Raw genomic sequence first — 22,271 nt, 5'->3', positions numbered from 1 at the left:
AGAGCAAAACATGTTCAAAAACGGTCCCTGCAGTTATTCGGTCCCCAGAAATGCAGTAAACAGTCGTCTTCTGTCTGTTTCAGGTTTAATGAAAACGGCATCGACCTGAACAGGAACTTCCCCGACGCTTTCGCTGGTCTCAAACGGCAGCAGCAGGTTGACGAGGCGAAGCGGGAGGCAGAGGTCGGTCATCACCTAATTTCTTTCTATCGTTTGGGTCAGCTGAGACTGGAGACTGAAACTACAGTGTCCAGCTGTGTCAGGAAATTACTGAGCTATTATCTTTTTATATAAATATATATATATATTTGAGATGTGTTTTTTAAAATGTACATTTTGAGTCAGAACCAATGGGCTTGGAGTTGAGAGCTACAGACAGGAAGTCAGAAAGTATATCATAACTCTGAAAGCCAAAAGAGTTAGAGACTTGAAGACGAATCTTGTGACATGCTTACACACCAAATTTCATGTAGAAAGGACATCTCTAGGGGACATTATGCTAAAAAAAAATGCAATACTTTTCAAAAATCACCAAAAATGACTGTAAGAATAAGGCAAGAAAACAGGAGTTAAACTATAAATCATAACTCTGGAGCCAAAAGAGCTACAGACTTGACATTTTCAGGACTTGCGACGAATCTTGAGACAGATTAACATGGTTTTTTTTTGGTCTTTTTGAGTATCACCAGCTTTATTCTGTAAACAATGATTCAAAGATGATTGGCAGCTTGCTGTGTGATGTGTTTCAGGTCAGAGCTGTGATCGGCTGGCTGAAGATGGAGAGTTTTGTTCTCTCTGCGAACCTTCACGGAGGAGCTCTGGTGGCCAGTTATCCTTACGACAACAGCAACGGAGGTAAACGCACACGCAGAAACTGCACTTTAAGTGTCTGCAGTGTTGCGTGTTTGTAGGTTTAGTCCTCGGCTGAGCGCCGAGACGAAATGAAGCCTGAAGTTAAACAACAATTAGACGATAACTCCGTAAAAAGACAGAACTAGGTGGTCCGCAACAATCCAATAATGATGTGCTGGTTTTTCCTTCATATGAAAGTGCAGAGCAGAGCGAGAGAAACAGGAAACAGGCTCTTAGACTCAATCCCATGACATTGTTGAGGAGCGTCAGATAAATATACAAGTTCAGTTGAGCGACTTGGCCACACACTGCGATCGCAACCAAGAGCCGTTTAAAGAGCCTCCGTAGTGCCTTTAAGAGCACAACACACAAGCAGAGTGTTCTGGAGGACTTTGAGCTGAAGGAAGCTCTTTTATTTGAGTCTATCTTCTGGATTTAAGTGGATTTGTGGAGTTATCTCATCCAGATAACTCGTTCATCCGACTGTGTGAGGCTCCGTGCTGTGACCCCGTCTTCATATTTCCAGGTCCTGAGGGACGTGACTCGATTTCCCGATATTTCACGACACATTTCCTGCTGTTGATACATCTGTAACTTTCAAAACCAGACTTACAAGGTTACAACACAACACAATACAATATGTTACAATATCGAAAAAGACAAAATGGCTCAAAATAAAATGTTGCAACTGCAATAAAACAAACACAACAGACACGGTCTCAGTCGTTAACAGGATCATAGAGAGCACTTTGATTTCTGTGACTCCAGTTAATATAATCAATTAGACACGAAAACAGAACTTACGTGGTTTTATTTGGATTTGTCATCAAACTAAATCCCTTTAATTAACCTGCAGGCTGATTTTTATCATTCAATTTATGCTTTGATATTTTATTTCATGAGTTTTTCCTGTCAGTCTGTTGTTTTAGTGTCTCTCTCTCTCCCATTTAAAAATCACCTGACGTTTATTGCATGTAACACTAAACACGACTCACCTGTTCTTCCAGGCAGCGAGCAGGTGGGCGGGGCCAGCATCAGCCCCGACGACGACGTGTTCATTCACCTGGCGAAGGTGTACTCACACAGCCACGGCACCATGCACCGAGGGAACGTCTGCGGCGACAGCAGACCGTTCCTGGACGGCATCACCAACGGATACCAGTGGTACCCTCTGTCAGGTCAGCATGTCGGATTCGATGAAACGATACAGATATATTTGTACGATCTGATTCAAGCACTGAAAGAGATCAGTTTCTTTACATTTTACTTGAAATACTGAATCAGAAATACCCAGAATGTCTTCTGCAAACACAAACATGGACAGTGATACAGTCGATAAACTTACATCGACGCCTTTTTTCGTTGGTTTCTGTGATCGAGAGACGTGTCAGAGTTCACATCAAACCCAGATGGAGGTCAGCTTGTAGTCTTTCGCAGCACGCCGGGCCGGAGGGAGAGAAAACAAACACGGCGCCGCAGGTCGCGTTCAAGACGAGAGAAGACGAGAAAACTCTGAGATGTTAGACTTTCCTCTCCCGTGTGTGTGTGTGTGTGTGTGTGGGAGTGTATACTGAGGAGGAGGAGGTCAGCTTACGTTTAGAAGAAACATCTCACAGACGTTGTTCATTCTTATTATAGTTAAATCTGAAATAATGTGACAGCAGGATAAACAAAGATGCTGCAACAAGCTCACAGGATTCTCACAGGTCCTTGAAATCCTTGATAAATAGATGTGGGTCATGTAAAGTGCTTGAACTGATTTGTACTGTGCAAGAATAGAAACTGAAGTCCCCTTGATATTTTTATGCCTCTGTGCAGCCACAGGCGTTATGTTTTTGGGTTATCTGTTCTGTTCTCATGAACCGTATCAGGAACACTGTGAGTTTCCTTAAATCTGGAGCAAATGTCCACTTAGACTCAGAGATCAACTGCGTAAAATGTGGTGGTCAAAGGCCCGGCTCTGCTCGGTTTGACTCGGCGCTGCAGGGATTTGCATGTCCATCACAGCTGGTCTACCTGCCTGAAGGTGTGTCTTAAACCAAGAGATTGAGATATGAACGCGTGTGTCAGTACGTTTCTCTGTGCACTGCGCTGTTTTTACCTCCTCAGCTTTCAGATTCAGGCTTCAGATTCACTCTCAGCAAGAGAAGAAAACTCTGGATTTACATGATAAAAGTCTGCAGGCAGTGAAACTTAAAACCAGCCTAGATTCTGCATACATCCACCTCTCCACCACCCGACCTTCAGCCCTGCACTCTCTACCGCGCTACAAAAAGGACAAACTACTTCTTCAGTGTCAATGTGTAGAAAGACTTCAGATGGGACAGATACTGAAGACAGAAGCATCAGTGATCTGCCTCCTCTGGTTTCCTGCTGCAGAAACACGATCGCTGCAACCGGATCAGCTGACTGACGGCTACAGAACCAGACGGACGGACGGAGCCGAGTTTTTACATCCCAATAACCTGATGATGCTTCAGTTAATCCTCTGAACTCAGCTTCAGTCGACTCACGTCCTGAAACCAACATCAACAATCTAACACATAGTTAATGTGTGTGTGTGTGTGTGTGTGTGTGTGTGTGTGTGTGTGTGTGTGTGTGTGTGTGTGTAGGTGGGATGCAGGACTATAACTATGTGTGGGCTCAGTGTTTGGAGTTGACTCTGGAGGTTTCCTGCTGCAAGTTTCCTCCAGTCAGTCAACTTCCTGCCATGTGGACGGAGAACAGGAAGTCTCTGCTGGCCTTCATCCAACAGGTCCACCTGGGTCAGTACCTGTCTGTCTGTCTGTCTGTCTGTCTGTCTGTCTGTGTCTTTACCTGTCTGTCTGTGTGTTGGTCTTGTCTGTCTACCTGTCTCCGTGGTTACCTGTAGGCTGTGTCTCTCCTCCAGTGTTTAACTGAACCAGGATCAATACTTAATAATCACCTGACACTACCTGTTTGTGTGTTTGTGTTCAGGGGTCAAAGGTCGAGTGTTCGATGGCTCTGGAGCTCCAGTACAGAACGCAGTGGTGGAGGTCAAAGGTCGCAGTAACATGTGTCCGTTCAGAACCGACAAACATGGAGAATATTACAGACTGCTGCTGCCTGGAAACTACAGCTTCACGGTGAGCGGCACAGCGACACAGCGACCTCTAGTGGCAGAACTACTGTCCTACAAGGACACAACACAGGAACTACACATTTAATCAGAACCTTTTGTTTATAAAACAGTTTAATTTATTACAGAAATATTAAGCTACATAATATCTCTGAAAAGAGTGTCAGCAAAGAGAGATGAAGTCATGACATCACTTCCCGGCGAGCAACGATGCAGCTAACTGACAGATATATTAAATAAAAAGGATTGCTAGCCACGTGAAATACAGTTGGGAAAGACTTTTTCTTCGAGGCTGCATTTTGAATTAGCTTTGTAATTTTAGCGTAGCATGTTAATGGGGTTTTGTGGAGGTTTCACGTCAGCTCCCTAAACTGTGATTAGCTAAAGTAGACAGGCAGACAGATTGTAGGAAAACCTGGTGACATTGAGCTAATCCTGGTTTCTAATCTCTGTGATTGACAGGTGACGTACCCGGGTCACGAGGTTATGACGGAGACACTTAACGTCCCATATGGTCCTGATAACTACTCCGCCATGAAACACGACTTCCAGTTACGACGGATCGCCGCAACAACGGGCAGCACCTCGGCTAACCTCACCCAGGCTAACCCCACCACTTCCTGTAACCACACAGTACAGCTGCATGCAGGCAGCGCCATCGCCAGGCCCACATGGACACGACTAGCTGTGGGCTTTGGGCTGGTGGCGGCACTACGATCCCTGATCGACTGAAGCAGCCTGGTGCTCAGTGTGACAATCAACCTGCAGGAAAAACGGACAAAAACATGTGGCACACCAGAGGTTTCTGGAGAGACGGGAGTTTGGGTTTACCTCTCGTCATCAGCTCTGTCTGAGCCGGAAAATTCTGATTGGAGGTCAAAGGAGTTAGCCGGAGCGGAGTGTAAAACCCTGGTCAGAGGAGAAAGTTCACCAGCTAGCTGGATTGCTAACTAAGCAGCACTTATTGTGGGATGATAAAGTTAGACGATAAAAAAATGGAAAACTATCTAAGCTGGTGTGCTAACAGCTGACATGCTAGCAGCCGGGATAAATGGCGAGTGCTAGTTAGTCACAACAGCCAAGCCAGCTGGTTTGCTTGCTACATAGCAAGTTACAGCTCTGCCTCAAACTGAAATTAACACAGTTTATGAACAAGACACTTATTTGTACCACTGCCTTCATCTCGTAGCAGCCTGAAAACCAGCTACTTTTTGGCGAAGGTTATATTTTGTCAGAGGGGCAACATAGCTAATACGCTCAGCTAAACTACCTTTCTCTGTTTTTTTATTCTCTGGCTCTCCGTTCCCTCAAAAGTTAGCACTGTCGAGACATTTTGCTCTTACGCAGCGGTGGAGAATCACTTCACAAATTTTGCACAGATTTAAAACACCCCCATCAGGCGAATTTGCAGGTTGCAGCAGTTTTAGTGAAAAATAATGTGTTTTTGCTGCAAAATTACACAATTTTAAAGGCTGGTGGTGATAACAGAAACTACTGAAAAGCTGAACATGTGAGGAAAAAATGTAAAGACTTTGTATTCCTCAAGAGAAGTTAGGTTTTTGTAACAATTTCCAGTAATACCAGCAGCCAATCCCAAGACCAGGCAAAACTCCATAAGAAAAAGTGAGGATTTAAGGGAAAGGATAGAGAGAAACCTCAGGAGAAGTTGAAACAATAATAGGAACATAAAGCACACACTGCCACTTTCCTGCACTGTACAGACTATATAGATAAGTTATGCACTCTCACAGGAATAAAGAGGTTTTAAATCTGGACTGAATTTAAAAGGATCACAGTAGGAAAAAGCTCCGCTGCCTGAGGATTTTGTCTTCCCTGCTGAGATGTTCCAGCCTGTGGAGGGAACGATAAGGTTCATTAAGTGTGTTGGAGATGGAACATGTAATTTTATATGTGAGGAGGAGGACTTTAAAAGTAGCACTTGCAGGGACTGAGTGCTGTTTTTAGAGAGGGAGGAAGTATTTAAGGACATTACAGTACACAAGTGTTAAAATTACGACGACATGAGCTGCGAAATTAAACGATCTCGTGAGGCGACGCATTAATCATCCGAGCTCACTGAGGTGCGTTTGATTTACGACTCCAGAGGATGAATGATACAGCCACTCATCTTTTCTGCTTATTTTATCTGTTTTGGGAGTTTTAAACCATCTTATTCATTCCCACAGGACAGATTAGTCCAGTAGTTTCCGACCTGAGGCTTTGGACCCCCCACAGGACGCTTCCTTTTTGGCGCTTCTTAAACTCCAGAACTTGCCTTTGAATTGTCACATTTTTAAGTTTTCTTCAGTATCAAAGTTATCCAGTGATAATTGTCTGTACTTCCATGTCTCCACTGTAAACAGGAACAGCTAACAGCTAATTCAGCATACTTGTGATGGTGCTAGTTTGCCAAAATTCAAACAAATGTACGTGTAATTTTATGTTTTTAATCCACCTGAACGTGTTATTACATTTTTCCTGAATTGCAGTTTTTAGCGTAACAAAACTATAAAGACGTAGCTCTAATTTGGCTGAAGACGGAACATTTTTCTGGAGTTATAGTTTCCAAAAACATCTTGGGACCTAATAAATGACATATTCCTTTACAGAAATCAAACATCTCATCAATTTTAGACGTTTTTAGGATTACACAAGTTTTATTTACTGTAACAGATAATTTGCATTATGGGTACAATGTCGCACAATGATTCTTATATTCCTGTAACACTCTATACATTCAGAGTGTGTCAGCTGAAGCCACAACTCATCCAGTATCTGTACACAGTATATATTTATATACATTATACAACACACGTGTATCAAGTTCAGAGCTCCGATAACAAAACAACAGGTGTGAAGCTTCTTTTAACACGAGGTCGGAGGTTGAATCTCGAATCTCAGCGGCCTTCTGCACATTTTACCTTCAGACTTTGTTTTTGCCAAATATTGTTTGTTCTTTTTCTACTTTTGTACTGTTTGATATTAATGGTGCTTCATGAATAATCCTCTGTGCCATGTTGTAACTGTGGTGACTGCAGGATCCAGTCACACATAAAACATCTGACCTCATCGTTGTTGTTGTTGTTGTTGTTGTTGCTTTTTTCCTGTTTCGTGTTTCACGATGCTGTAAAACTTTAATATGTGTGGAGGCTCAGAAACTGATGTGAAGTTAGATTATCTTATCTCTCTGAAACAAAATCCTGAATTCAGTCAGAATTGTAAAAATCAGTTAAGCCAATTTTTCAGTTTCACACATGTAAGAAAAGATCCCCCGATTTCCCAAATTTCTTTTCCTGAAAAAAGTGTTTTCACTCCATTTCACACATGAAAAAAAATCACTCAGTTTCTCAAATGAAAATAAAAACATTATATTATAAATATTTATATTTGTACATTTATTTCTCTTTCTGATATATCTACTTTTTAAAACGTTTATTTGTGCGAGAGCAAACTGCTGATATTTAAAGTTAACTGTGTATATAAATGTGTAAATCATAACAGTAACAATACTGTTGATTATGATGTCAGCCAGTTCAGACCTACAGCATATGGACACAAGTATTTGACAACACTGCCGCCTTGTGGTCTTAATGAAGAGCTACACTTTTTTTTTTTTTTTTTTTTAGCTTTCTGAGCTATTAGCACTTCCTTAATGCAGTGTGGTCATGGATTTACCCATAAGTATCACTGGATTACTCAAATACTGAAGAAAACTTAAAATGTGAAGATTCCAGGGCGAGTTCTGAGGCGTCTTTTTTATGATTTCTCGGCGGATTTATGGATGTTTATTCACGATGGACATGAGAGATAATGATATCCTTGAAAAGGTGAAGTCATGGCCATGGATGAGATCCCAGGGCAAGTTCTGAGGCATATGTTTTCTATGATTTCTAAAGAAGCTTGTCAAATGTGCTGTTGCTGTGTCATTCAAAGTATGCCGAATTGTCTATTAACGCTTCCCGATTGCAGTGTGACCATGAATTTACACATAAGTATCATTGGATTACTTAAATACTGAAGAAAACCTAAAAACGTTAAGATTCCTGGGCAAGTTCTGAATGTTTTTTCCCCCTATGATTTCTAGATGGATTTATCGACATTCATTCGCGGTGAACATGAGAGATAATGATATCCTTGAAAGTCGAAGTCGCTCTGAATCAAACTGATGTGTTTCATTACTGTCTGTTCACATTTGACTAAGGTAAATTAGCTGCCATGATATCCTCCAGGACTTGCTATCACATCCACAGCAGCTGACAGTTCATATCAGCTAATTTTCGAAGTAATACCTCAGTCAAATGTGAACAGACAGTATTGAAACACATCAGTTTGATTCAGAGTGACATCAGCTTATAAAGGATATCATTATCTTTCATGTCCATCGCGAATAAACGTCCATAAATCCGCTTAGAAATCATAGAAAAAAGACGCTTCAGGACTCGCCCTGAAATCTTCACATTTTAAGGATTTCTTCAGTATTTAAGCAATTCAGTGATACTAATTGTTAAATTAATGGTCTCACTGCAATAAGAACGTGCTAATGGCTAATTCGGCATACTTTTCATGATACAGCAAAAGCACATTTGCCGAGTTTCTTTATTTTTCATGTAGCTGACTTGGACAGTCAGCTGAGAAATCATAGAAAACAGACGCTTCAGAACTCGCCCTAAAATCTTCACATTTTAAGGTTTCCTTCATTATTTAAGCAATCCAGTGATACCTGTGGTTACATTAATGGTCACACTGCAATCAGAACGTGCTAATAGACCATCCGGCATACTTTAATGGCACCAATTGGCCAAAATATCAACAAATACAGACTAAAAACATGAAGGAGTTTGACCACTGATTTGGACGGTCAGCTGATGTGGATATGACACGTGAATCCTGGAGGAAATTATAGCAGCTAATTTTCGAAGTCATACCTCAGTCAAGCGTGAAGGGACAGAAATGAAACACATAATTTTCATTCAGTGACTTCAACTTATAAAGGATGTCAATATCTTTCACGTGCATCACGAATAAACGTTCATAAATCCGTTAGAAATTATAGAAAAAAGTAACTTACAGAACTTGAACTGAAATCTTCACATTTTAAGGTTTTGTTCAATATTTCAGCAATCCAGTGATACGTATGGCCAAATCAATGGCCCCACTGCAATGAGGATGTGCTAATAGCCAATTCGGCGCCCTTTGAGCAACAAAACAATAGCTATTTTGCGAGTTTCTTCATTTTCCATGTAGCTGACTTGAACTGTCAGCTGAGAAATTATTGAAAACGGGGTTTACAAAACTCGCCCTGAAATCTTCACATTTTAAGGTTTTCTTCAGTGTTTCAGCAATCCCGTGGTACTTATGGCCTAATCAATAGCCCCACTGCAATGAGGATGTGCTAATAGCCAATTCGGCGCCCTTTGAGCGACACAACAAACGCTATTTTGCGAGTTTCTTCATTTTCCATGTAACTGACTTGGACTGTCAGCTGAAAACAGGGCTTACAGAACTCGCCCTGAAATCTTAACATTTTAAGGTTTTCTTCAGTATTCCAGCAATTCGGTGATACTTATGGCCTAATCAATGGTCATATTGCAATGAGGATGTGAGAATAGCCAATTCGGCGCCCTTTGAGCGACACAACAAACGCTATTTTGCGAGTTTCATGTAACTGACTTGGACTGTCAGCTGAGAAATTATTGAAAACAGGGCTTACAGAACTCGCCCTGAAATCTTCACATTTTAAGGTTTTGTTCAGCATTTCAGCAATTCGGTGATACGTATGGCCTAATCAATGGCCCCACTGCAATGAGGACGTGCTAATAGCAAATTCGGCGCCCTTTGAGCGACAAAACAACAGCAAATTTTCGAGTTTCTTTATTTTCCATGTAGCTGACTTGGACTGTCAGCTGAAAACAGGGCTTACAAAACTCGCCCTGAAATCTTCACATTTTAAGGTTTTGTTCAGCATTTCAGCAATTCGGTGATACTTACGGCCTAATCAATGGTCATATTGCAATGAGGATGTGCTAATAGCCAATTCGGCGCCCTTTGAGCGGCAAAACAATAGGTATTTTGCGAGTTTCTTCATTTTCCATGTAACTGACTTGGACTGTCAGCTGAAAAATGGGCTTACAGAACTCGCCCTGAAATCTTCACATTTTAAAGTTTTCTTCAGTATTTCAGCAATTCCGTGACACTTATGGCCTAATCAATGGCCCCACTGCAATGAGGACATGCTAATAGCCAATTCGGCGCCCTTTGAGCGACAAAACAACAGCAAATTTTCGAGTTTCTTTATTTTCCATGTAGCTGACTTGGACTGTCAGCTGAAAACGGGGCTTACAGAACTCGCCCTGAAATCTTCACATTTTAAGGTTTTCTTCAGTATTTCAGCAATTCGGTGATACTTATGGCCTAATCAATGGCCCCACTGCAATGAGGACATGCTAATAGCCAATTCGGCGCCCTTTGAGCAACAAAACAATAGCTATTTTGCGAGTTTCTTCATTTTCCATGTAACTGACTTGGACTGTCAGCTGAAAACAGGGCTTACAGAACTCGCCCTGAAATCTTCACATTTTTTCTTCAGTATTTCAGCAATTCCGTGACACTTATGGCCTAATCAATGGCCCCACTGCAATGAGGACATGCTAATAGCCAATTCGGCGCCCTTTGAGCGACCCAACAAACGCTATTTTGCGAGTTTCATGTAACTGACTTGGACTGTCAGCTGAGAAATTATTGAAAACAGGGCTTACAGAACTCGCCCTGAAATCTTCACATTTTAAGGTTTTCTTCAGTATTTCAGCAATTCGGTGGTACTTATGGCCTAATCAATGGTCATATTATAATGAGGATGTGCTAATAGCCAATTCGGCGCCCTTTGAGCGACAAAACAATAGGTATTTTGCGAGTTTCTTCATTTTCCATGTAACTGACTTGGGCTGTCAGCTGAAAACGGGACTTACAGAACTCGCCCTGAAATCTTCACATTTTAAGGTTTTCTTCAGTATTCCAGCATTTTCGTGATACTTATGGCCTAATCAATGGCCCCACTGCAATGAGGACATGCTAATAGCCAATTCGGCGCCCTTTGAGCGACAAAACAACAGCAAATTTTCGAGTTTCTTTATTTTCCATGTAGCTGACTTGGACTGTCAGCTGAAAACGGGGCTTACAGAACTCGCCCTGAAATCTTCACATTTTAAGGTTTTCTTCAGTATTTCAGCAATTCGGTGATACTTATGGCCTAATCAATGGTCATATTGCAATGAGGATGTGCTAATAGCCAATTCGGCGCCCTTTGAGCGACCCAACAAACGTTATTTTGCGAGTTTCATGTAACTGACTTGGACTGTCAGCTGAGAAATTATTGAAAACAGGGCTTACAAAACTCGCCCTGAAATCTTCACATTTTAAGGTTTTCTTCAGTATTTCAGCAATTCGGGGGTACTTATGGCCTAATCAATGGTCATATTATAATGAGGATGTGCTAATAGCCAATTCGGCGCCCTTTGAGCGGCAAAACAATAGGTATTTTGCGAGTTTCTTCATTTTCCATGTAACTGACTTGGGCTGTCAGCTGAAAACGGGACTTACAGAACTCGCCCTGAAATCTTTACATTTTAAGGTTTTCTTCAGTATTTCAGCAATTCGGTGATACTTATGGCCTAATCAATGGTCATATTATAATGAGGATGTGCTAATAGCCAATTCGGCGCCCTTTGAGCGACAAAACAATAGGTATTTTGCGAGTTTCTTCATTTTCCATGTAACTGACTTGGACTGTCAGCTGAAAATGGGGCTTACAAAACTCGCCCTGAAATCTTCACATTTTAAGGTTTTCTTCAGTATTTCAGCAATTCGGTGGTACTTACGGCCTAATCAATGGTCATATTACAATGAGGATGTGCTAATAGCCAATTCGGCGCCATTTGAGCAACAAAACAATAGCTATTTTGCGAGTTTCTTCATTTTCCATGTAACTGACTTGGGCTGTCAGCTGAAAACGGGACTTACAGAACTCGACCTGAAATCTTCACATTTTAAGGTTTTCTTCAGTATTTCAGCAATTCGGTGATACTTATGGCCTAATCAATGGTCATATAGCAATGAGGATGTGCTAATAGCCAATTCGGCGCCCTTTGAGCGACCCAACAAACGCTATTTTGCGAGTTTCATGTAACTGACTTGGACTGTCAGCTGAGAAATTATTGAAAACAGGGCTTACAAAACTCGCCCTGAAATCTTCACATTTTAAGGTTTTCTTCAGTATTTCAGCAATTCGGGGGTACTTATGGCCTAATCAATGGTCATATTATAATGAGGATGTGCTAATAGCCAATTCGGCGCCCTTTGAGCGGCAAAACAATAGGTATTTTGCGAGTTTCTTCATTTTCCATGTAACTGACTTGGGCTGTCAGCTGAAAACGGGACTTACAGAACTCGCCCTGAAATCTTCACATTTTAAGGTTTTGTTCAGCATTTCAGCAATTCGGTGATACTTATGGCCAAATCAATAGCCCCACTGCAATGAGGACGTGCTAATAGCCAATTCGGCGCCCTTTGAGCGACAAAACAATAGGTATTTTGCGAGTTTCTTCATTTTCCATGTAACTGACTTGGACTGTCAGCTGAAAATGGGGCTTACAAAACTCGCCCTGAAATCTTCACATTTTAAGGTTTTCTTCAGTATTTCAGCAATTCGGTGGTACTTACGGCCTAATCAATGGTCATATTACAATGAGGATGTGCTAATAGCCAATTCGGCGCCATTTGAGCAACAAAACAATAGCTATTTTGCGAGTTTCTTCATTTTCCATGTGACTGACTTGGGCTGTCAGCTGAAAACGGGACTTACAGAACTCGCCCTGAAATCTTCACATTTTAAGGTTTTCTTCAGTATTTCAGCAATTCGGTGATACTTATGGCCTAATCAATGGTCATATTGCAATGAGGATGTGCTAATAGCCAATTCGGCGCCCTTTGAGCGACCCAACAAACGCTATTTTGCGAGTTTCATGTAACTGACTTGGACTGTCAGCTGAGAAATTATTGAAAACAGGGCTTACAAAACTCGCCCTGAAATCTTCACATTTTAAGGTTTTCTTCAGTATTCCAGCATTTTCGTGATACTTATGGCCTAATCAATGGTCCCACTGCAATGAGGACGTGCGAATAGCCAATTCGGCGCCCTTTGAGCGACAAAACAATAGCTGTTTTGCGAGTTTCTTCATTTTCCATGTAACTGACTTGGGCTGTCAGCTGAAAACGGGACTTACAGAACTCGCCCTGAAATCTTCACATTTTAAGGTTTTCTTCAGTATTCCAGCATTTTCGTGATACTTATGGCCTAATCAATGGCCCCACTGCAATGAGGACGTGCGAATAGCCAATTCGGCGCCCTTTGAGCGACAAAACAATAGGTATTTTGCGAGTTTCTTCATTTTCCATGTAACTGACTTGGACTGTCAGCTGAAAACAGGGCTTACAGAACTCGCCCTGAAATCTTCACATTTTAAGGTTTTCTTCAGTATTTCAGCAATTCGGTGGTACTTACGGCCTAATCAATGGTCATATTACAATGAGGATGTGCTAATAGCCAATTCGGCGCCATTTGAGCAACAAAACAATAGCTATTTTGCGAGTTTCTTCATTTTCCATGTAACTGACTTGGGCTGTCAGCTGAAAACGGGACTTACAGAACTCGCCCTGAAATCTTCACATTTTAAGGTTTTCTTCAGTATTCCAGCATTTTCGTGATACTTATGGCCTAATCAATGGCCCCACTGCAATGAGGACATGCTAATAGCCAATTCGGCGCCCTTTGAGCGACAAAACAATAGGTATTTTGCGAGTTTCTTCATTTTCCATGTAACTGACTTGGACTGTCAGCTGAAAACAGGGCTTACAGAACTCGCCCTGAAATCTTCACATTTTAAGGTTTTCTTCAGTATTTCAGCAATTCGGTGGTACTTACGGCCTAATCAATGGTCATATTACAATGAGGACATGCTAATAGCCAATTCGGCGCCCTTTGAGCGACAAAACAACAACAAATTTTCGAGTTTCTTTATTTTCCATGTAGCTGACTTGGACTGTCAGCTGAAAACAGGGCTTACAGAACTCGCCCTGAAATCTTCACATTTTAAGGTTTTGTTCAGTATTTCAGCAATTCGGTGATACTTATGGCCTAATCAATGGCCCCACTGCAATGAGGATGTGCTAATAGCCAATTCGGCGCCCTTTGAGCGGCAAAACAATAGGTATTTTGCGAGTTTCTTCATTTTCCATGTAACTGACTTGGGCTGTCAGCTGAAAACGGGACTTACAGAACTCGCCCTGAAATCTTCACATTTTAAGGTTTTCTTCAGTATTTCAGCAATTCGGTGATACTTATGGCCTAATCAATGGTCCCACTGCAATGAGGACGTGCGAATAGCCAATTCGGCGCCCTTTGAGCGACAAAACAATAGCTATTTTGCGAGTTTCTTCATTTTCCATGTAACTGACTTGGGCTGTCAGCTGAAAACGGGACTTACAGAACTCGCCCTGAAATCTTCACATTTTAAGGTTTTCTTCAGTATTCCAGCATTTTCGTGATACTTATGGCCTAATCAATGGCCCCACTGCAATGAGGACATGCTAATAGCCAATTCGGCGCCCTTTGAGCGACAAAACAATAGGTATTTTGCGAGTTTCTTCATTTTCCATGTAACTGACTTGGGCTGTCAGCTGAAAACGGGACTTACAGAACTCGCCCTGAAATCTTTACATTTTAAGGTTTTCTTCAGTATTTCAGCAATTCGGTGATACTTATGGCCTAATCAATGGTCATATTGCAATGAGGATGTGCTATTAGCCAATTCGGCGCCCTTTGAGCGACCCAACAAACGCTATTTTGCGAGTTTCATGTAACTGACTTGGACTGTCAGCTGAGAAATTATTGAAAACAGGGCTTACAGAACTCGCCCTGAAATCTTCACATTTTAAGGTTTTCTTCAGTATTTCAGCAATTCGGTGGTACTTATGGCCTAATCAATGGTCATATTATAATGAGGATGTGCTAATAGCCAATTCGGCGCCCTTTGAGCGGCAAAACAATAGCTATTTTGCGAGTTTCTTCATTTTCCGTGTAACTGACTTGAACTGTCAGCTGAAAACAGGGCTTACAGAACTCGCCCTGAAATCTTCACATTTTAAGGTTTTGTTCAGCATTTCAGCAATTCGGTGATACTTATGGCCAAATCAATAGCCCCACTGCAATGAGGACGTGCTAATAGCCAATTCGGCGCCCTTTGAGCGACAAAACAAAAGGTATTTTGCGAGTTTCTTCATTTTCCATGTAACTGACTTGGACTGTCAGCTGAAAATGGGGCTTACAAAACTCGCCCTGAAATCTTCACATTTTAAGGTTTTCTTCAGTATTTCAGCAATTCGGTGGTACTTACGGCCTAATCAATGGTCATATTACAATGAGGATGTGCTAATAGCCAATTCGGCGCCATTTGAGCAACAAAACAATAGCTATTTTGCGAGTTTCTTCATTTTCCATGTAACTGACTTGGGCTGTCAGCTGAAAACGGGACTTACAGAACTCGCCCTGAAATCTTCACATTTTAAGGTTTTCTTCAGTATTTCAGCAATTCGGTGATACTTATGGCCTAATCAATGGTCATATTGCAATGAGGATGTGCTAATAGCCAATTCGGCGCCCTTTGAGCGACCCAACAAACGCTATTTTGCGAGTTTCATGTAACTGACTTGGACTGTCAGCTGAGAAATTATTGAAAACAGGGCTTACAAAACTCGCCCTGAAATCTTCACATTTTAAGGTTTTCTTCAGTATTCCAGCATTTTCGTGATACTTATGGCCTAATCAATGGTCATATTACAATGAGGACATGCTAATAGCCAATTCGGCGCCCTTTGAGCGACAAAACAACAACAAATGTTCGAGTTTCTTCATTTTCCATGTAGCTGACTTGGACTGTCAGCTGAAAACAGGGCTTACAGAACTCGCCCTGAAATCTTCACATTTTAAGGTTTTGTTCAGTACTTCAGCAATTCGGTGATACTTATGGCCTAATCAATGGCCCCACTGCAATGAGGATGTGCTAATAGCCAATTCGGCGCCCTTTGAGCGACCCAACAAACGCTATTTTGCGAGTTTCATGTAACTGACTTGGACTGTCAGCTGAGAAATTATTGAAAACAGGGCTTACAGAACTCGCCCTGAAATCTTCACATTTTAAGGTTTTCTTCAGTATTTCAGCAATTCGGGGGTACTTATGGCCTAATCAATGGCCCCACTGCAATGAGGACATGCTAATAGCCAATTCGGCGCCCTTTGAGCGACAAAACAACAGCAAATTTTCGAGTTTCTTTATTTTCCATGTAGCTGACTTGGACTGTCAGCTGAAAACAGGGCTTACAGAACTCGCCCTGAAATCTTCACATTTTAAGGTTTTGTTCAGCATTTCAGCAATTCGGTGATACTTACGGCCTAATCAATGGTCATATTGCAATGAGGATGTGCTAATAGCCAATTCGGCGCCCTTTGAGCGGCAAAACAATAGGTATTTTGCGAGTTTCTTCATTTTCCATGTAACTGACTTGGGCTGTCAGCTGAAAACGGGACTTACAGAACTCGCCCTGAAATCTTCACATTTTAAGGTTTTCTTCAGTATTCCAGCATTTTCGTGATACTTATGGCCTAATCAATGGCCCCACTGCAATGAGGACGTGCGAATAGCCAATTCGGCGCCCTTTGAGCGACAAAACAATAGGTATTTTGCGAGTTTCTTCATTTTCCATGTAACTGACTTGGACTGTCAGCTGAAAACAGGGCTTACAGAACTCGCCCTGAAATCTTCACATTTTAAGGTTTTCTTCAGTATTTCAGCAATTCGGTGGTACTTACGGCCTAATCAATGGTCATATTACAATGAGGATGTGCTAATAGCCAATTCGGCGCCATTTGAGCAACAAAACAATAGCTATTTTGCGAGTTTCTTCATTTTCCATGTAACTGACTTGGGCTGTCAGCTGAAAACGGGACTTACAGAACTCGCCCTGAAATCTTCACATTTTAAGGTTTTCTTCAGTATTTCAGCAATTCGGTGATACTTATGGCCTAATCAATGGTCATATTGCAATGAGGATGTGCTAATAGCCAATTCGGCGCCCTTTGAGCGACCCAACAAACGCTATTTTGCGAGTTTCATGTAACTGACTTGGACTGTCAGCTGAGAAATTATTGAAAACAGGGCTTACAAAACTCGCCCTGAAATCTTCACATTTTAAGGTTTTCTTCAGTATTTCAGCAATTCGGGGGTACTTATGGCCTAATCAATGGTCATATTATAATGAGGATGTGCTAATAGCCAATTCGGCGCCCTTTGAGCGGCAAAACAATAGGTATTTTGCGAGTTTCTTCATTTTCCATGTAACTGACTTGGGCTGTCAGCTGAAAACGGGACTTACAGAACTCGCCCTGAAATCTTTACATTTTAAGGTTTTCTTCAGTATTTCAGCAATTCGGTGATACTTATGGCCTAATCAATGGTCATATTGCAATGAGGATGTGCTAATAGCCAATTCGGCGCCCTTTGAGCGACCCAACAAACGCTATTTTGCGAGTTTCATGTAACTGACTTGGACTGTCAGCTGAGAAATTATTGAAAACAGGGCTTACAGAACTCGCCCTGAAATCTTCACATTTTAAGGTTTTCTTCAGTATTTCAGCAATTCGGTGGTACTTATGGCCTAATCAATGGTCATATTATAATGAGGATGTGCTAATAGCCAATTCGGCGCCCTTTGAGCGGCAAAACAATAGCTATTTTGCGAGTTTCTTCATTTTCCGTGTAACTGACTTGAACTGTCAGCTGAAAACAGGGCTTACAGAACTCGCCCTGAAATCTTCACATTTTAAGGTTTTGTTCAGCATTTCAGCAATTCGGTGATACTTATGGCCAAATCAATAGCCCCACTGCAATGAGGACGTGCTAATAGCCAATTCGGCGCCCTTTGAGCGACAAAACAAAAGGTATTTTGCGAGTTTCTTCATTTTCCATGTAACTGACTTGGACTGTCAGCTGAAAATGGGGCTTACAGAACTCGCCCTGAAATCTTCACATTTTAAGGTTTTGTTCAGCATTTCAGCAATTCGGTGATACTTACGGCCTAATCAATGGTCATATTGCAATGAGGATGTGCTAATAGCCAATTCGGCGCCCTTTGAGCGGCAAAACAATAGGTATTTTGCGAGTTTCTTCATTTTCCATGTAACTGACTTGGGCTGTCAGCTGAAAACGGGACTTACAGAACTCGCCCTGAAATCTTCACATTTTAAGGTTTTCTTCAGTATTTCAGCAATTCGGTGATAATTATGGCCTAATCAATGGTCCCACTGCAATGAGGACGTGCGAATAGCCAATTCGGCGCCCTTTGAGCGACAAAACAATAGCTATTTTGCGAGTTTCTTCATTTTCCATGTAACTGACTTGGGCTGTCAGCTGAAAACGGGACTTACAGAACTCGCCCTGAAATCTTCACATTTTAAGGTTTTCTTCAGTATTCCAGCATTTTCGTGATACTTATGGCCTAATCAATGGCCCCACTGCAATGAGGACATGCTAATAGCCAATTCGGCGCCCTTTGAGCGACAAAACAATAGGTATTTTGCGAGTTTCTTCATTTTCCATGTAACTGACTTGGACTGTCAGCTGAAAACAGGGCTTACAGAACTCGCCCTGAAATCTTCACATTTTAAAGTTTTCTTCAGTATTTCAGCAATTCCGTGACACTTATGGCCTAATCAATGGTCATATTGCAATGAGGATGTGCTAATAGCCAATTCGGCGCCCTTTGAGCGACACAACAAACGCTATTTTGCGAGTTTCATGTAACTGACTTGGACTGTCAGCTGAGAAATTATTGAAAACAGGGCTTACAGAACTCGCCCTGAAATATTCACATTTTAAGGTTTTCTTCAGTATTCCAGCAATTCGGTGATACTTATGGCCAAATCAATGGTCCGACTGCAATGAGGACGTGCGAATAGCCAATTCGGCGCCCTTTGAGCGACAAAACAATAGGTATTTTGCGAGTTTCTTCATTTTCCATGTAATTGACTTGGACTGTCAGCTGAAAACAGGGCTTACAGAACTCGCCCTGAAATCTTCACATTTTAAGGTTTTGTCCAGTATTTCAGCAATTCGGTGATACTTATGGCCTAATCAATGGCCCCACTGCAATGAGGATGTGCTAATAGCCAATTCGGCGCCCTTTGAGCGACAAAACAATAGCTATTTTGCGAGTTTCTTCATTTTCCATGTAACTGACTTGGACTGTCAGCTGAAAATGGGGCTTCCAAAACTCGCCCTGAAATCTTCACATTTTAAAGTTTTCTTCAGTATTTCAGCAATTCCGTGACACTTATGGCCTAATCAATGGTCATATTGCAATGAGGATGTGCTAATAGCCAATTCGGCGCCCTTTGAGCGACACAACAAACGCTATTTTGCGAGTTTCATGTAACTGACTTGGACTGTCAGCTGAGAAATTATTGAAAACAGGGCTTACAGAACTCGCCCTGAAATATTCACATTTTAAGGTTTTCTTCAGTATTCCAGCAATTCGGTGATACTTATGGCCAAATCAATGGTCCGACTGCAATGAGGACGTGCGAATAGCCAATTCGGCGCCCTTTGAGCGACAAAACAATAGGTATTTTGCGAGTTTCTTCATTTTCCATGTAATTGACTTGGACTGTCAGCTGAAAACAGGGCTTACAGAACTCGCCCTGAAATCTTCACATTTTAAGGTTTTGTCCAGTATTTCAGCAATTCGGTGATACTTATGGCCTAATCAATGGCCCCACTGCAATGAGGATGTGCTAATAGCCAATTCGGCGCCCTTTGAGCGACAAAACAATAGCTATTTTGCGAGTTTCTTCATTTTCCATGTAACTGACTTGGACTGTCAGCTGAAAATGGGGCTTCCAAAACTCGCCCTGAAATCTTCACATTTTAAAGTTTTCTTCAGTATTTCAGCAATTCCGTGACACTTATGGCCTAATCAATGGCCCCACTGCAATCAGGACATGCTAATAGCCAATTCGGCGCCCTTTGAGCGACAAAACAAACGCTATTTTGCGAGTTTCATGTAATTGACTTGGACTGTCAGCTGAGAAATTATTGAAAACAGGGCTTACAGAACTCGCCCTGAAATATTCACATTTTAAGGTTTTCTTCAGTATTCCAGCAATTCGGTGATACTTATGGCCAAATCAATGGTCCGACTGCAATGAGGACGTGCGAATAGCCAATTCGGCGCCCTTTGAGCGACAAAACAATAGCTATTTTGCGAGTTTCTTCATTTTCCATGTAACTGACTTGGACTGTCAGCTGAGAAATTATTGAAAACAGGGCTTACAGAACTCGCCCTGAAATCTTCACATTTTAAGGTTTTCTTCAGTATTCCAGCATTTTCGTGATACTTATGGCCAAATCAATGGCCCCACTACAATGAGGACATGCTAATAGCCAATTCGGCGCCCTTTGAGCAACAAACAATAGGTATTTTGCGAGTTTCTTCATTTTCCATGTAACTGACTTGGACTGTCAGCTGAAAACAGGGCTTACAAAACTCGCCCTGAAATCTTCACATTTTAAGGTTTTGTTCAGTATTTCAGCAATTCGGTGGTACTTACGGCCTAATCAATGGTCATATTACAATGAGGATGTGCTAATAGCCAATTCGGCGCCCTTTGAGCGACAAAACAAACGCTATTTTGCGAGTTTCATGTAATTGACTTGGACTGTCAGCTGAGAAATTATTGAAAACAGGGCTTACAGAACTCGCCCTGAAATCTTCACATTTTAAGGTTTTCTTCAGTATTTCAGCAATTCGGTGATACTTATGGCCTAATCAATGGCCCCACTGCAATGAGGACATGGTAATAGCCAATTCGGCGCCATTTGAGCAACAAAACAATAGCTATTTTGCGAGTTTCTTCATTTTCCATGTAACTGACTTGGACTGTCAGCTGAAAACAGGGCTTACAGAACTCGCCCTGAAATCTTCACATTTTAAGGTTTTCTTCAGTATTTCAGCAATTCGGTGATATTTATGGCCTAATCAATGGCCCCACTGCAATGAGGACATGGTAATAGCCAATTCGGCGCCATTTGAGCAACAAAACAATAGCTATTTTGCGAGTTTCTTCATTTTCCATGTAACTGACTTGGACTGTCAGCTGAAAACAGGGCTTACAGAACTCGCCCTGAAATCTTCACATTTTAAGGTTTTCTTCAGTATTTCAGCAATTCGGTGATACTTATGGCCTAATCAATGGTCATATTATAATGAGGATGTGCTAATAGCCAATTCGGCGCCCTTTGAGCGGCAAAACAATAGCTATTTTGCGAGTTTCTTCATTTTCCATGTAACTGACTTGGACTGTCAGCTGAAAACAGGGCTTACAGAACTCGCCCTGAAATCTTCACATTTTAAAGTTTTCTTCAGTATTTCAGCAATTCCGTGACACTTATGGCCTAATCAATGGCCCCACTGCAATCAGGACATGCTAATAGCCAATTCGGCGCCCTTTGAGCGACAAAACAAACGCTATTTTGCGAGTTTCATGTAATTGACTTGGACTGTCAGCTGAGAAATTATTGAAAACAGGGCTTACAGAACTCGCCCTGAAATCTTCACATTTTAAGGTTTTGTTCAGCATTTCAGCAATGCGGTGATACTTATGGCCTAATCAATGGTCATATTGCAATGAGGACGTGCTAATAGCCAATTCGGCGCCCTTTGAGCGGCAAAACAATAGGTATTTTGCGAGTTTCTTCATTTTCCATGTAACTGACTTGGACTGTCAGCTGAAAACAGGGCTTACAGAACTCGCCCTGAAATCTTCACATTTTAAAGTTTTCTTCAGTATTTCAGCAATTCGGTGATACTTGTTGTCAAATCAGTGGTCTCACTGCAATAAGGACTTGCAAATAGCCAATTCGGCATTCTTTTAATGACACAACAACAGCACATTTGTCGAGTTTCTTTATTTTTCATTTAGCCAATTTGGACTGTCAGCTCAGAAATCATAGAAAACAGATGCTTCAGATCTCGTCCTGAAATCTTCACATTTTAGGGTTTTCTTCAGTATTTAAGTAATCCAGTTATACCTATGGTTAAATTCATGGTCACACTGCGATCAGGATGTCCTTATACATCATTCGGCATACTTTAATGGCACCAATTGGCCAAAATATCAACAAATATAGTCTAAAAACAAGAAGTAGTTCGATCA

General features: G+C 41.5%; 1 protein-coding gene across 1 annotated transcript in view; it reads left to right on the top strand.

Annotated features, from left to right (window-relative positions):
- The window catches only part of cpm (carboxypeptidase M), a 21,328-nt gene extending 13,994 nt beyond the window's left edge, over positions 1-7,334 (top strand). The window contains exons 5-10 of the mRNA XM_073480242.1: positions 84-183; positions 750-855; positions 1,860-2,030; positions 3,465-3,617; positions 3,811-3,959; positions 4,415-7,334. Of these exons, the coding sequence (XP_073336343.1) occupies positions 84-183; positions 750-855; positions 1,860-2,030; positions 3,465-3,617; positions 3,811-3,959; positions 4,415-4,684 (949 nt within the window). The 3' untranslated portion in view covers positions 4,685-7,334. The remainder of the gene's footprint in view (positions 1-83; positions 184-749; positions 856-1,859; positions 2,031-3,464; positions 3,618-3,810; positions 3,960-4,414) is intronic.
- Positions 7,335-22,271: the final 14,937 nt, after the last annotated feature.

The sequence above is a fragment of the Pagrus major genome, chromosome 14 (genome assembly GCF_040436345.1).
Source record: "Pagrus major chromosome 14, Pma_NU_1.0".
Lineage (NCBI taxonomy): Eukaryota > Metazoa > Chordata > Actinopteri > Spariformes > Sparidae > Pagrus > Pagrus major.
This window is presented reverse-complemented; position numbering and strand designations above follow the sequence as displayed.